General features: G+C 38.1%; 1 protein-coding gene across 1 annotated transcript in view; it reads right to left on the bottom strand.

Moving 5' to 3' along the window:
- galnt18b (UDP-N-acetyl-alpha-D-galactosamine:polypeptide N-acetylgalactosaminyltransferase 18b) overlaps positions 1–12,137 on the bottom strand; it is a 137,833-nt gene that overhangs the window by 33,783 nt on the left and 91,913 nt on the right. The window contains exon 7 of the mRNA XM_055213705.2: positions 3,116–3,301. Within this exon, the coding sequence (XP_055069680.1) occupies positions 3,116–3,301 (186 nt within the window). The remainder of the gene's footprint in view (positions 1–3,115; positions 3,302–12,137) is intronic.

The following is a 12,137-nucleotide window of genomic DNA, read 5'->3' as shown; positions in this document are numbered from 1 at the left end:
AACTGTGTGTGTGTGTGTGTGTGTGTGTGTGTGTGTGTGTGTGTGTGTGTGTGTGTGTGCTACAGACAGATCCAATTTAGCTGTAAATGTTCCCATTAGTTTTAGGAAATTTAACATAAATGAAACAGATACACTGCCAAATTCAATAAACTCAATCATTGTTAAAAATAATTAATTATTTGCATGTTTTCACGCATCAGCCGTATCCAAAAATGCATCAAAGCAAAAGAACAGCGCTGTATACCGGCAATAAAATGTATTTGTACATTTTACAGTACAGATTTATTATAACATAGCAGTAGGGCTGTTACAATGATTAAATAATCGTCTCAACCCAATTGTTTGACCTCAACGCAATCATTTCAGATTACCGCAATGATTGCACATCTCTCTAAAAACACAAGGGGGAGCTGAAGCGCCTGTATAAACCGAGACCGTATCCTTAACTGACAGTGTAATGTGATACATTGCAAAGCCAAAATACAGTGAAAAAAACAGCATTTAAAGACATGCTGCAAAGCTTTGACAAGTAATATGAACTACCTTAATAGGATTGGCTACTATTTAATGCATGTTCTGTAGTTTATTTTTTATGCGATTGCATCTATATTTTCTGTTATTTTTCAGACACTTTGTGTTTATTACTTATGAAGAATTTTCAGTTTTGCAAAGAAATATTCATTAAATAATTGCTTTTAAATATGTTAAGTGTATTAATATTTACTGCCAGTTAAACATTGCAAAAGATTTAATAATCATAACAATGAGTGAAAATTATTTCATGAACAAACAAAAAATGTATGAGAATTAAATGTCAAAGCAATAAAACAGACAATTAATCGTCACAATTTATTTGTCAATTAATCGTCAGACAAATTTCATAACCGTGACAGCCCTACAACCTGTATCTGGATCTGTATACAACTGGAAGTCACATGTAAGGAAAGAACTCAACATGTGTTGGATGGCGCGCCACAATCACAACTTTGTCCCTTCATCAACTTACGTCTAAGACGTGGAAAACTGCCGCAATCTCACGACGCCCTCCTCTACTTCCGATCTTAATTGTCGTCTAGCTGATGAATGCGTGAACGGGGGCCGAAGCTCTCTAAACAAATGGAGCACTGTAACATATGGTTGGAAGTGAAGCTAAGGGCTGGAGAACTATAAATGAGGTAATGGTTGTTTAATAGACAGTAACAATAACAGCTGTATTTCTCCATGCATTCAAAATCACTTTTCTACTGCCTTTGTAATCAGATCTGTTTTGCATATCCTCATGCTGTGCATGACTGTACGGTTAACAAGAGCTTGAGAGAAAACCGTAATAGCATTTTCATTTTCCACAACAGAAACCAGTACTTTCAGAGGATCTGAGACTATGCTATTAAAGCAACTTTAAGCAACAACTTTATAGGTATCGATGCGTGCGAGGCCATTCATCATATGGTTCGGTCACCGTCGTAAAACTGCTCATACTGTCATATGCATCAGTAAATAATAAGTAAATAACATGTACGGTGACCGGCCACAGCTGCCTCCAGGTGATCCGTCTTCATTCTGTTAAATCAGATATAGCGAGTCACCAGAAACTTTGATTTATTTGTTTATTCTTCTGCACTGGGCATCATGGGACCTGGGCATCATGAGTGTCACATAAGAGCCACGGTGGTAGCTCATGGTTGGGTGTCAAGGGATCGAGCGATAACTCAGGTACACTCGGCCAGCTCTATACTGTATGTTTCTCCAGCATGACAACCTTGGTTGGAGATCTCAAAACACAACTTCTCAACAAGGTGCTAGCCAGCTTGGCAATTTTTACAAAATTGTACCCTTCAGCTGGCCTCAGCAACACTAATGCCATAAAGATTAGCAAGGTCTCCAAGAAGGTTCTAAGGGCTCCTCAGAAAATTACAAGAGAAGAAGACAAAAGAAAATGTGTCTACTGTGTTGCCAAATATTGAATTGAATTAGCTGTCTTTATAATATCTGCTGTCTTTTTATGTTTGTTAACAATTTGCAGTCTTTAAAATATCACAATTACTATTTATCCAGCACAGTTTAAATGTTTCTTTATACAAAATATGGATATATATTTTAGGAAAGAGGTATCTTACCAAAGGTTCATGCAGGGGAATCTGCCACTATAAAGTTTAAAAATAAAAGTATCTGCCAAATGCATGTAAATGTAAAGCAAAATTAAGCAAAACTGAATAAACAAAACTGAACAAAGAATCTGTTTAAAATGTAATAAAAGTATCTGCTATGACTAAATGTAAATGTAAGCATTTGTGTCCCTGGAGCACAACTGGTCGAGCATTGTATTAGTAATAAAGTTTACACGTTGAAGTGCCTTCGTCAAGATTCCCACACCTTAGCTAACTTCAATTTCAAGGACCTTTCAGGACTTTCCATGTACAATACCCTCAAATTTAAGGACTAAATGTGGCGACACATTTCAAGTGAGAGCAAAGTTACATTGTGTTACCTTTTAAAATACATTGTTACAGTTCCCTTTTGAGGGAACTTGCGCTGCGCCACTGCGGTGACACTTTGGGGACGCCTTCAGTGGTAAGTGCGTCTGAATGTGTATATCAAATTCAACCAATGGTGAGGCTTAACGACAAAGACAGTGTGAGGCAGAAGCCAAGAAGTATATTGCTATCTGAAATATTTACAAAGACGACGTTACAGGGACGCAGGAAGTATGGCAAGGAAGACGCAGCGTCTCGTTCCCTTCTCAGGGAACAACAGTTACATACGTAACCCGAGACGTTTTCATGTGTCAAACACAACTATGCAAAAAAGCATTTTGGTATGAATCAACATTCGCATACAGAAGATATAGCATATCTAGAATTTTTATGATATAAAAATACACAGAAAATAATATGGATTTGTTTTCCAGAAAACTTCTTGCATAAAATAGATTCAAGCACTTTCAATGACCTGTATCTACGTATGTACATTTTCAAAAAATTCCCAGGGCCTTGAATTTTTCCCCTCAGATTCACAAACTTTCAAGGATTTCAAGGTCCCGTGGGAACCCTGCTTTGTATAAAAGCGTCTACCAAATGCAAAAAAGTACATTTAAAATGTAAGCATAGATCCTCACCTCCTGTGGAATATTCCAGGCCATGTAGACGTGGCTCTTAAATTCATCCATCCACACTTCGGCCATCCTCAGAGCATTTCTGCGCACATGGGCAGTAAGATCCTCCGTGTAGGGTTTGTGGGCACGCTCGATATGAGCGATACGAGCACAGGGCAACACCTCCACGCTTCCTCCACACTGCCATGCCTATACATACAGTACACACGTGTTACTTCAATATATTTTCATGTTCATGCTGAGAATTAAAAGAAATTATTCTTGGCAAGATAGTTGAACTTTTTCCAAACTTGATCATCTTAGTGATACTATGTGGATTTCAAAAGGGTACACTGGCATAAAACTTAAAGCTACATACAGCTCTTACAATACATTTCATAGTACACTCTTAAAACATGTTGGGTTGTTTTATTTTTAACCAACATGATCTCACAAAGTTCCGTGGGATAGTCACGGAATTTTTTGCTCATTTTTCCGTGGCATTCTCATGGATCTCCGCATTTTTCCGTGGCCCTGCTACGGGCTGTCTTTTGCCGTGGCATTCTCACGGATTGGTTACTCAACTGCTTTTTCCTATTTTTAAACCATTTTCGCTTCGGTTTAGGGTTAGATTTGGTGTTTGCGTTATGGTTTATACTATTTTTTCTGCTTTATTCTTTTATATTTTCTAAACTTTAAACAATTGTCGCCTGGCGTTGGGGTTAGAGTTGGGTTTGGGTAAGGATGTCATTTCATGTAAATCTAACCCTAAACCGAAGCGAAAATGGCACGAAAATAGGAAAAAGCAGTTGAGTAACCAATCCGTGAGAATGCCACGGAAAAAGACAGTCCGTAGCAGGGCCACGGAAAAATGCGGAGATCCGTGAGAATGCCACGGAAAAATGAGCAAAAAATTTTGTGACTATGCCACGGAAATTCGTGGGATCAGGTTGTTTTAACCCATGGTTGAGTCAAATATACACAAAACCCAACCGTTGGGTTATAAATAAACCTGCTGTATGGTAACAGCAACCCAGCATAGATTTAATTAACCCAACAGCTGGGTTCCCATACAAGGGAACTCAGGCTGCATCGTTGAGGTGGTGTTCCCAAAGTGTCACTTTGGCGACACAGCATCTCGTTCCCTTTTCAGGGAACCATGGTTACATGTGTAACCTGAGATGTTTGTCCATATTTGACCCAACCATGGGTTAAAACCATAGATTGTAAAAAAAATATGGACAACGCAACGTCGTCTTCTTCCATTGTACTGAATTGAAGCTAAAAATGTCCGACCATGGTCGCTGCCATGTTACGTAAAAACATCAGTTTGGAGCCAGGGCATGCGCAGAAGGAATCGTCCGTGGAGCCATAGGCGGAGCCGTAGTATCAAACTTCCGTCCAAATGCTCTGCCGCCCCATATTCAACCACGCCAATCATAATGAGACGCCCCATTTCTATAGCATTAAATTACAAGCTAAAATAAAACCTATCACAAAAATGAACAATTGAACATATCAGGGTGATAACAAGTACATGAAAGGACCAAGACCAAAATCTTTCGGAAATTGTATTGGAAGTGTAAATATTTTTTATTTAGAGCAAAGTGTCATTCGTTTGAATGAATAGGGCGGGGTTTATAACTTGTACTGCAGCCAGCCACCAGGGGGTGATCAAAGAGCCAGAGGCTTCACTTTTCAAATGTATGATGCACACCCGGTTAAAACAAGCCAACATAATGGACAAACCCCACTATTGGGTTAAAATTAATTAACCCATGGTTGGGTCAAATATGGACATTTTCTTGGTTAAACAGACCAACGGTTGGGTTTGTCCATATTTTACCCAACAACGGAATAAAACAACTAAGCATTTTTTAAAGCACAGTTTGTGGGAAACCATGACTTTAGCATGATTGGTTAGGACTTTTTTTGAAACAAGAGGAAAGATATGAAGCATGTGTACTAGTGTTTTATGAGGCATCCATCAAGTGTCTTTGGTGTTGCAGGTGCCATCTGCCCTCACAGTGAGTAGTTAGATGAAGCTGTCACAATACCTCCAACAAGACTGTTTATCAATGTACAGCTCACTGTTAAGGGGCATTTACACTGCAAGCGATTTGCAATGACAAAGTGACCTAAAGTGATTTATTGTCAATGAGAGTTGGCAAGTGCCAGTAACGGCTGTTGGCGATGTGACAACATTTAACAGCATTCTGCAGCAAATGTTTCAAAGTCATTCAGCAAGCATCTTTGTAACATTTATTAAGACGGTCTTCAGTAGGTATTCAGTGATCTGAAACATGACAGGCTGCAGTAATATGCCCAAAGCAATTTTACTAAGATCTCAAACTTGGGGGAGTGCATTATGGGTTCAGTAAAATCAGCTGTCTCATGACAATTGCATGACCACATCAATAGTAGTCATAGCACACAATAGTGATTCTAGCACACAACATTTCCATACATTTGTGCGTGTGTAGATTTTTGCGTGTGAAGTTTTTCTCAAACGCGAGCTGAATAAGCTGACGAATGACGATGACAAAACCGCTAAAATGTGATTTTAAAACTGCACGCGATGCTCAGCTGTTACAATACTGTATATTTACTGTATAACCATCTTATATCATTTATATCTACTATATAGTATGCCACAACCAAACTGCATATTCTAATTTTAATAAACAGAACTACGTCTAAAACAAACACATTAAATGCTGCCGGAGACTTGCCATTGGCTGTTGTATTTGAATGAATAAATAATGAGGTGAGTCTAAGAAAGGATAAGGGGCTATTTTGGGCATGTTTTACTATAAAAAAAAGTTTTCATTTAATATGTGTTGGGTTATTACGTTTATGTAATACTAAATTGCATTGTTTCTGATATATATTTTAAAGATGCGTTTTATTTTTTAGTTACCGTCATAGAGAACAGTAGTACTTTTCCTGTGACTTAAATACTGCTAAAAAAAGACTACTAAGGCTTGAATAAGCTAAACAGACGATAGTGGGCGGGAGCTGTAAACGCTAGCGCTTGCCTAAAGGAGATATTTTTTGTTTAAAGAGACTCCGTTATTTTAAGGTTGGCTGGACATTTTTGGGGGGGCAGAAGGAAAATCTGGGGGGGCAATGCCCCCCCCAGCCCCCCTGTAGACCCGGCCCTGGCTCATACAATGATCAAGGAAAGCATCCAACTCAGTTGTATTTTTATTATAACCTTGTCTTATAGATGTCACATGGGAGTTTTTTGCACGGCACATGCTCTTTTTTTCTGCATGACCAGGGGAATCTCATTAGTATTTCTAGATATTCATGAAATAAACAGTTATGGGTAAAAAAAAATGTGAGTTCAGATATTCACTCACCTAAAGGATTATTAGAGGAACACCTGTTCAATTTCTCATTAAGGCAATTATCTAATCAACCAATTACATGCCAGTTGCTTCAGTGCATTTAAGGGTGTGGTCCTGGTCAAGACAATCTTCTGAGATCCAAACTGAATGTCAGAATGGGCAAGAACGGTGATTTAAGCAATTTTGAGCGTGGCATGGTTGTTGGTGCCAGACGGGCCCATGTGAGTATTTCATGCTGAAGGGATGGACATGGTCAGAAACAATGCTCAGGTATGCCGTGGCATTTAAACAACACATCCTCACCCCATGTCGTCAATATTTGACGACACTTGACCATTCGTCAATATGTGACGGGGAGGGTATACCTTTCGCGTCATTTTTTGACGAACTGGGGACTTCAATACTATTACGTCCGTTGCATTCTCTTTCCCACCTTCCCACCACTCTCGCGTCGCCCCAGGGTCAGATTACGCAAAATTAAACAGTGTACGCGAAATTAAACAGTTGTCACCTGGCGTTGGGGGTAGAGTTAGGTTTGGGTAGGGATGTCATTATGTAATTTTAACCCTAAACCGACGCGAAAATGGCAAGAAAATAGGAAAGAGAATGCAACGGACGCAACAGCATTGAAGTCCCCAGTTCGTCAAAAAATGAGGCGAAAGGTATACCCTCCCCGTCACATATTGACGAATCGTCAAGTGTCGTCAAATATTGACGACATGGGGTGAGGATGGGTTGATTTAAACGATGCCCAATTTGCACTAAGGTGCACTAACAAGGCATGATGGATCCATGTTCTCATTCTGTTTACGCCAAATTCTGACTCTACCATCTGAATGTCTCAACAGAAATCGAGACTCATCAGACCAGGCGACATTTTTCAAGTCTTCAACTGTCCAATTTTGGTGAGCTTGTGCAAATTGTAGCCTCTTTTTCCTATTTGTAGTGGAGATGGGGTGGGGTCTTCTGCTGTTGTAGCCCATCCGCCTCAAGGTTGTGCGTGTTGTGGCTTCACAAATGCTTTGCTTCATACCTCGGTTGTAACGAGTGGTTATTTCAGTGAAGTTGTATCAGCTTAAATCATTTGGCCCATTCTCTTCTGACCTCTAGCATCAACAAAGCATTTTCCCCACAGAACTGCCGCATACTGGATGTTTTCCCTTTTTACACCCTAGAAATGGTTCTGTGTGAAAATCCCAGTAACTGAGCAGATTGTGAAATACTCACACGGGCCCGTCTGGCACCAACAACCATGCCACACTCAAAATTGCTTAAATCACCTTTCTTGCCCATTCTGACATTCAGTTTGGATCTCAGGAGATTGTCTTGACCAGGAACACATCACTAAATGCATTGAAGCAACTGCCATGTGATTGGTTGATTAGATCATTGCCTTAATGAGAAATTGAACAGGTGTTCCTCTAATAATCCTTTAGGTGAGTGAATATCTGAACTCACATTTGTTTTACCCATAACTGTTTATTTCATGAATATCTAGAAATACTAATGAGATTCCCCTGGTCATGCAGGAAAAAAAGAGCATTTGCCATGCAAAAAACTCCCACGGTGACATCTATAAGACAAGGTTATAATAAAAATACAACTGAGTTGGATGCTTTCCCTGATCATTGTATGAGCTGCAATTAAAAGCACTTACTAGTATGTACTTAACTGGCAGTTGTTAAATTGAAAGCAACAAAGAAAACAACGATTCTCGGTGTGGGAGGAATTGCTATTGTCACGGTTTATTGTTGTCATTGACCAAAGCATGCATTAGCAGCGGTGCTGCCCTGATATTTACTCTTTTATAATTTACCCTTGTCAGAATCGATGTTAGACAGTCTTTGCCCTACTGTAAGTATGCACCATGAACTGAATAGTGGGCGGTTTTAAAAATGTCTGTTTCTGTGACCGCCTGCTTTTAGCTCTTCTCTCTCCGTGCCAGTTCTCATACGGACACACACACACACATACATTATCTGTAATGCGAGGGAAGCTATGAAGTTTGTCCGTGATAACTTATTACTTTTTCCTCCGGTGTGCTAACATTCGCTCTCAGACGATCAGATGTGTGATTTTATTCCACTGATTGCAAAGTGCACTGGTTCAAGCAAGCCAAAATGTCATTCATTTCACGGTGCAAACATTTGTTCAAGGGTGCTTCATTGCTGTGTAGTGGAGTGAACTCATTCTACTGCATATATATCACGGGAAAACCTTTGAGGTGAGCAGAAAATGAAACGGGGTACTTCTGGCTGCCTGCTTCGTAGTATACACCGAATACTGCCTACACGCTTTTTAAAAATAGCATGTGCAACAGTACACATTACGTAAAGGATAATGACCAGTCAGATTGACATAACAGTAAACAAAAGAAAAAAAAGGCTTGTAACATAACCCCTGAAGGTTTTTTTTTGCGATAATTACCAACCAACTGTATATTATCTCGCGCATGTCACAGCTACTTACCAAATAAATGAATAAGTATAATGAAATATTGATTCGACTTCTAATTTTAGACAAAAAAAGGACGCGAGACACACACTGGTCCCTCTGTACCTTGACTGCATTGCATTGTGGGAAACAGTATACCATGTAGTACATTTAGAAAATGCATTACAGTAGGTCACATATATTCCATACATACAGAATTTTGCATACTTTATGTACTACGTAGTGCAGAAATACTAAATGTAGCATGCTTGTCTCTCTTTTAAATGATGGATAGCAAAGAGGAATCAGGAACACAATGCATTTTTGTATCTAAATTGCAACCAAACCTCAAGTGTAAAAAATGACATTACTATAAATACACACTCTGAGTTGCTGTCAAAAGTTTTGCACACTAAACTAACTGTACATCAAGTCCACATTGTGAGACATAGTTCACAGAGTAAATGCTGAAGCAAATGGAAATGTATGTAAAGTAGCATTAATTAATCAATTATGCTCAAGCAGTCTTATCTCTGAGGATGAAGAAGTGTGTTGAGGAAAACAGTAGTTATCTCCTATCATTGACTAGAAAGGGCCATCTGTTTCAAGTCCTAAGATGCTTCATCAGCAAACCCACATTCGCTTTAGACACAGAGAGATTTCACACACTGATCTTCAATGTCCTTCAGACCTTGCCCTATACGGCAAAAACGCCAGCAGCTCTAAAGTTACTTCATCCTTCACTTCAAATATCGCAGGAGTGCATAATGCTAAACAAAGCTATGCGTTTACATAACAAAAGAGCAGTGATGTTCTTTGATATCATGAATTTATCGATAGAGAGTTTGAATCTGTATGAGCAGAATAACATATTTCATAAAGATAAAAGTGAAGAATAGATTATAGGCACAATATGTAGGATTTTTACCAGGTTGCTATTTCACAAGCTTAATGACGTTATGAAGGAGAGTGGAACGATGGGAGATGTTGTTTGCGAGGCACAACAGCTGAGTGTTAGATGCTGTATATAACCAGCGCTTCTGCATTTGTCCAACTATGTTGCCATAGTTACTACAACCGGAAACTGCGGATATTAAGTGTTATTCCGTCATCTTTTCTCACTTTTTTCCCAAAACGCAATAAACGCCACTCCTCTTTCTCTGCAGAATGCAATAAATCCACTCAACAAATTACAGTGCACCATTACATGTATTGTAAACAATAATGGTGGTGCTTTATATACTTATATACCATATAAATTACTATAATTTAAATACTATAATACTTTTGATAGCATTGATAAACCTGTGATGGTTTTCTGTGGCAGGGAAGAAATGTAAGCCATCAAAATTGAATAATTTACACGAGAGGCACTCGGGCGAAGTAAAAATACTGTCTGTCGCTTGTTCTCCCGACAGCATTAAGCTTCTGTCATGCTAACACATTGATTCCAGAGGATCTTATGAAAAAACTTTCCATTATATTATGCGAAGTCAATGAAAATCGAGCAGGACAAAAATATTTTACAGCTGATCGCTGTCAAAAAAGTTCAGCAACGATGTCCCAAGGATGACAGCAGCAATGACAGTGCTCTTAATATGACAAAGTAAGTGTTTTGATTAATGCCATTAATGTTTATTTTTTGAATCAGTGTATACCACTAGTCAACTTATTGAATATAACATGACAAAGATGAATGCACATTTCTATATTGATTCAATAGATTTTTAGCATTAAAAAAAAAACTTGTCATGGATTTGTTGCATTTTGCGAATAAAATAATCAGTTTTTATTTTAATCTAGTTATGGATTTGAATTTATAATGTTATTATAACCTAAATATGCTATGTAAAAGTTTGTAACAGAAAATAGTGGTTTTCATCTTATCTCTTTCTTGGTATAGAAAAAAGATTTTTACCTAAATTAGGCAAAATGGATTTATTGCGTTTTGGAACCAAACTCTTGTAAAACACACACTTGCAGACAATTTTAAACAATAAACTAACACAAAGACATTAATTAGTATCGTTCCACATACAACAACTTCAGAACGGTCCACTCTCTCCATACTTTTAAACATTGGAGCGATAGTTTTGCGTACGCCATGCACGGCAAAAAATTATTATTTCTTCTCGACTGAACAAAGAGAGACATAAACATCTTGGATGACATGGGGGTGAGTAAATTATCAAGATTTTTGTATGAAAGTGGACTATTTCTTTATCAACACTATATCTAATGTACTGTAACGTGGTAGAGTATTGCGCAAGCAGTGTGAAAGGTCATAGGTTCGAACCCAGGAAACACACCTACACTGTAAGGATAAAAGTGTCTCGCAAATGTAAAGAAATTATTATTATTAAAATATTATTAATAGTAATCCTTTTTTATTACTCTGCAACCCAAAAAGGACCAAAAAAAATCTTTGTTTCTAATTTACTACTTTTTCTTTGTATTTCTTTTGATTTTAAAACATGACCCAGGCATTTCTTCATCCAACATTTGGGCTCATTTACATTAAATGATCAAACCTCTGCATGACCCATTTCTTTTTAATCTCTGGCACACTATAATTTGCTTACATGTTCCACATTTTTTCATGAGATCAGAGGCATTTCATTTGCATTTTACATAAATGCTTCATGAGCTTTATCGCGCTGTGCACTATAATTTCTGTTTGTCACCTCAGAAGGTTTCAGACAACTTGTAATTAATTTCTGTTTCAACCACTTTGAGCATTTAACACAAATTAAACACCCCTGCCATGTGACTCAATAGCATAGTGCTACAAATGGTGAGGTCAGGGGTTTGATTATTAGGGAATGCACTTACTGATAAAATGTAAAGCATTGAAAGTCATTTCTTTTACTCTGTTACTCTGGATTCGTTTTATATCTTGTATAAGGCTTTAATATAATGCATACAGGTGGGAATTGTTAGTTAAAGGCGACACATTATGAGACTATTTTAATATAACATAAGTCTTTGGTGTCCCCAGAGTACATGTGAAGTTTTAACTCAAAGTACTGTAGCCCACAGATCAATTATTTATTTTTTTCTCTCTCTTTCTCTCTGCACTAAATGGCTGTGCCGTGGTTGGATAGTGCATATGGAGAGGCGGTATTATTATAATAAGATCCCCTTTTGACATCACAAGGGGAGCCAAATTTCAATGACCTCTTTTTCACATTTTCTAGGTTGATAGAAGCACTGAAGACCCAATTATAGCACTTAAACATGGACAAAGTTAGAATTTCATG

This window comes from Misgurnus anguillicaudatus, chromosome 21, assembly GCF_027580225.2.
Source record: "Misgurnus anguillicaudatus chromosome 21, ASM2758022v2, whole genome shotgun sequence".
In the NCBI taxonomy this organism is placed as follows: domain Eukaryota; kingdom Metazoa; phylum Chordata; class Actinopteri; order Cypriniformes; family Cobitidae; genus Misgurnus; species Misgurnus anguillicaudatus.
Note: the sequence above shows the minus strand (reverse complement) of the source record. Positions and strands in the feature narration are given on the sequence as shown.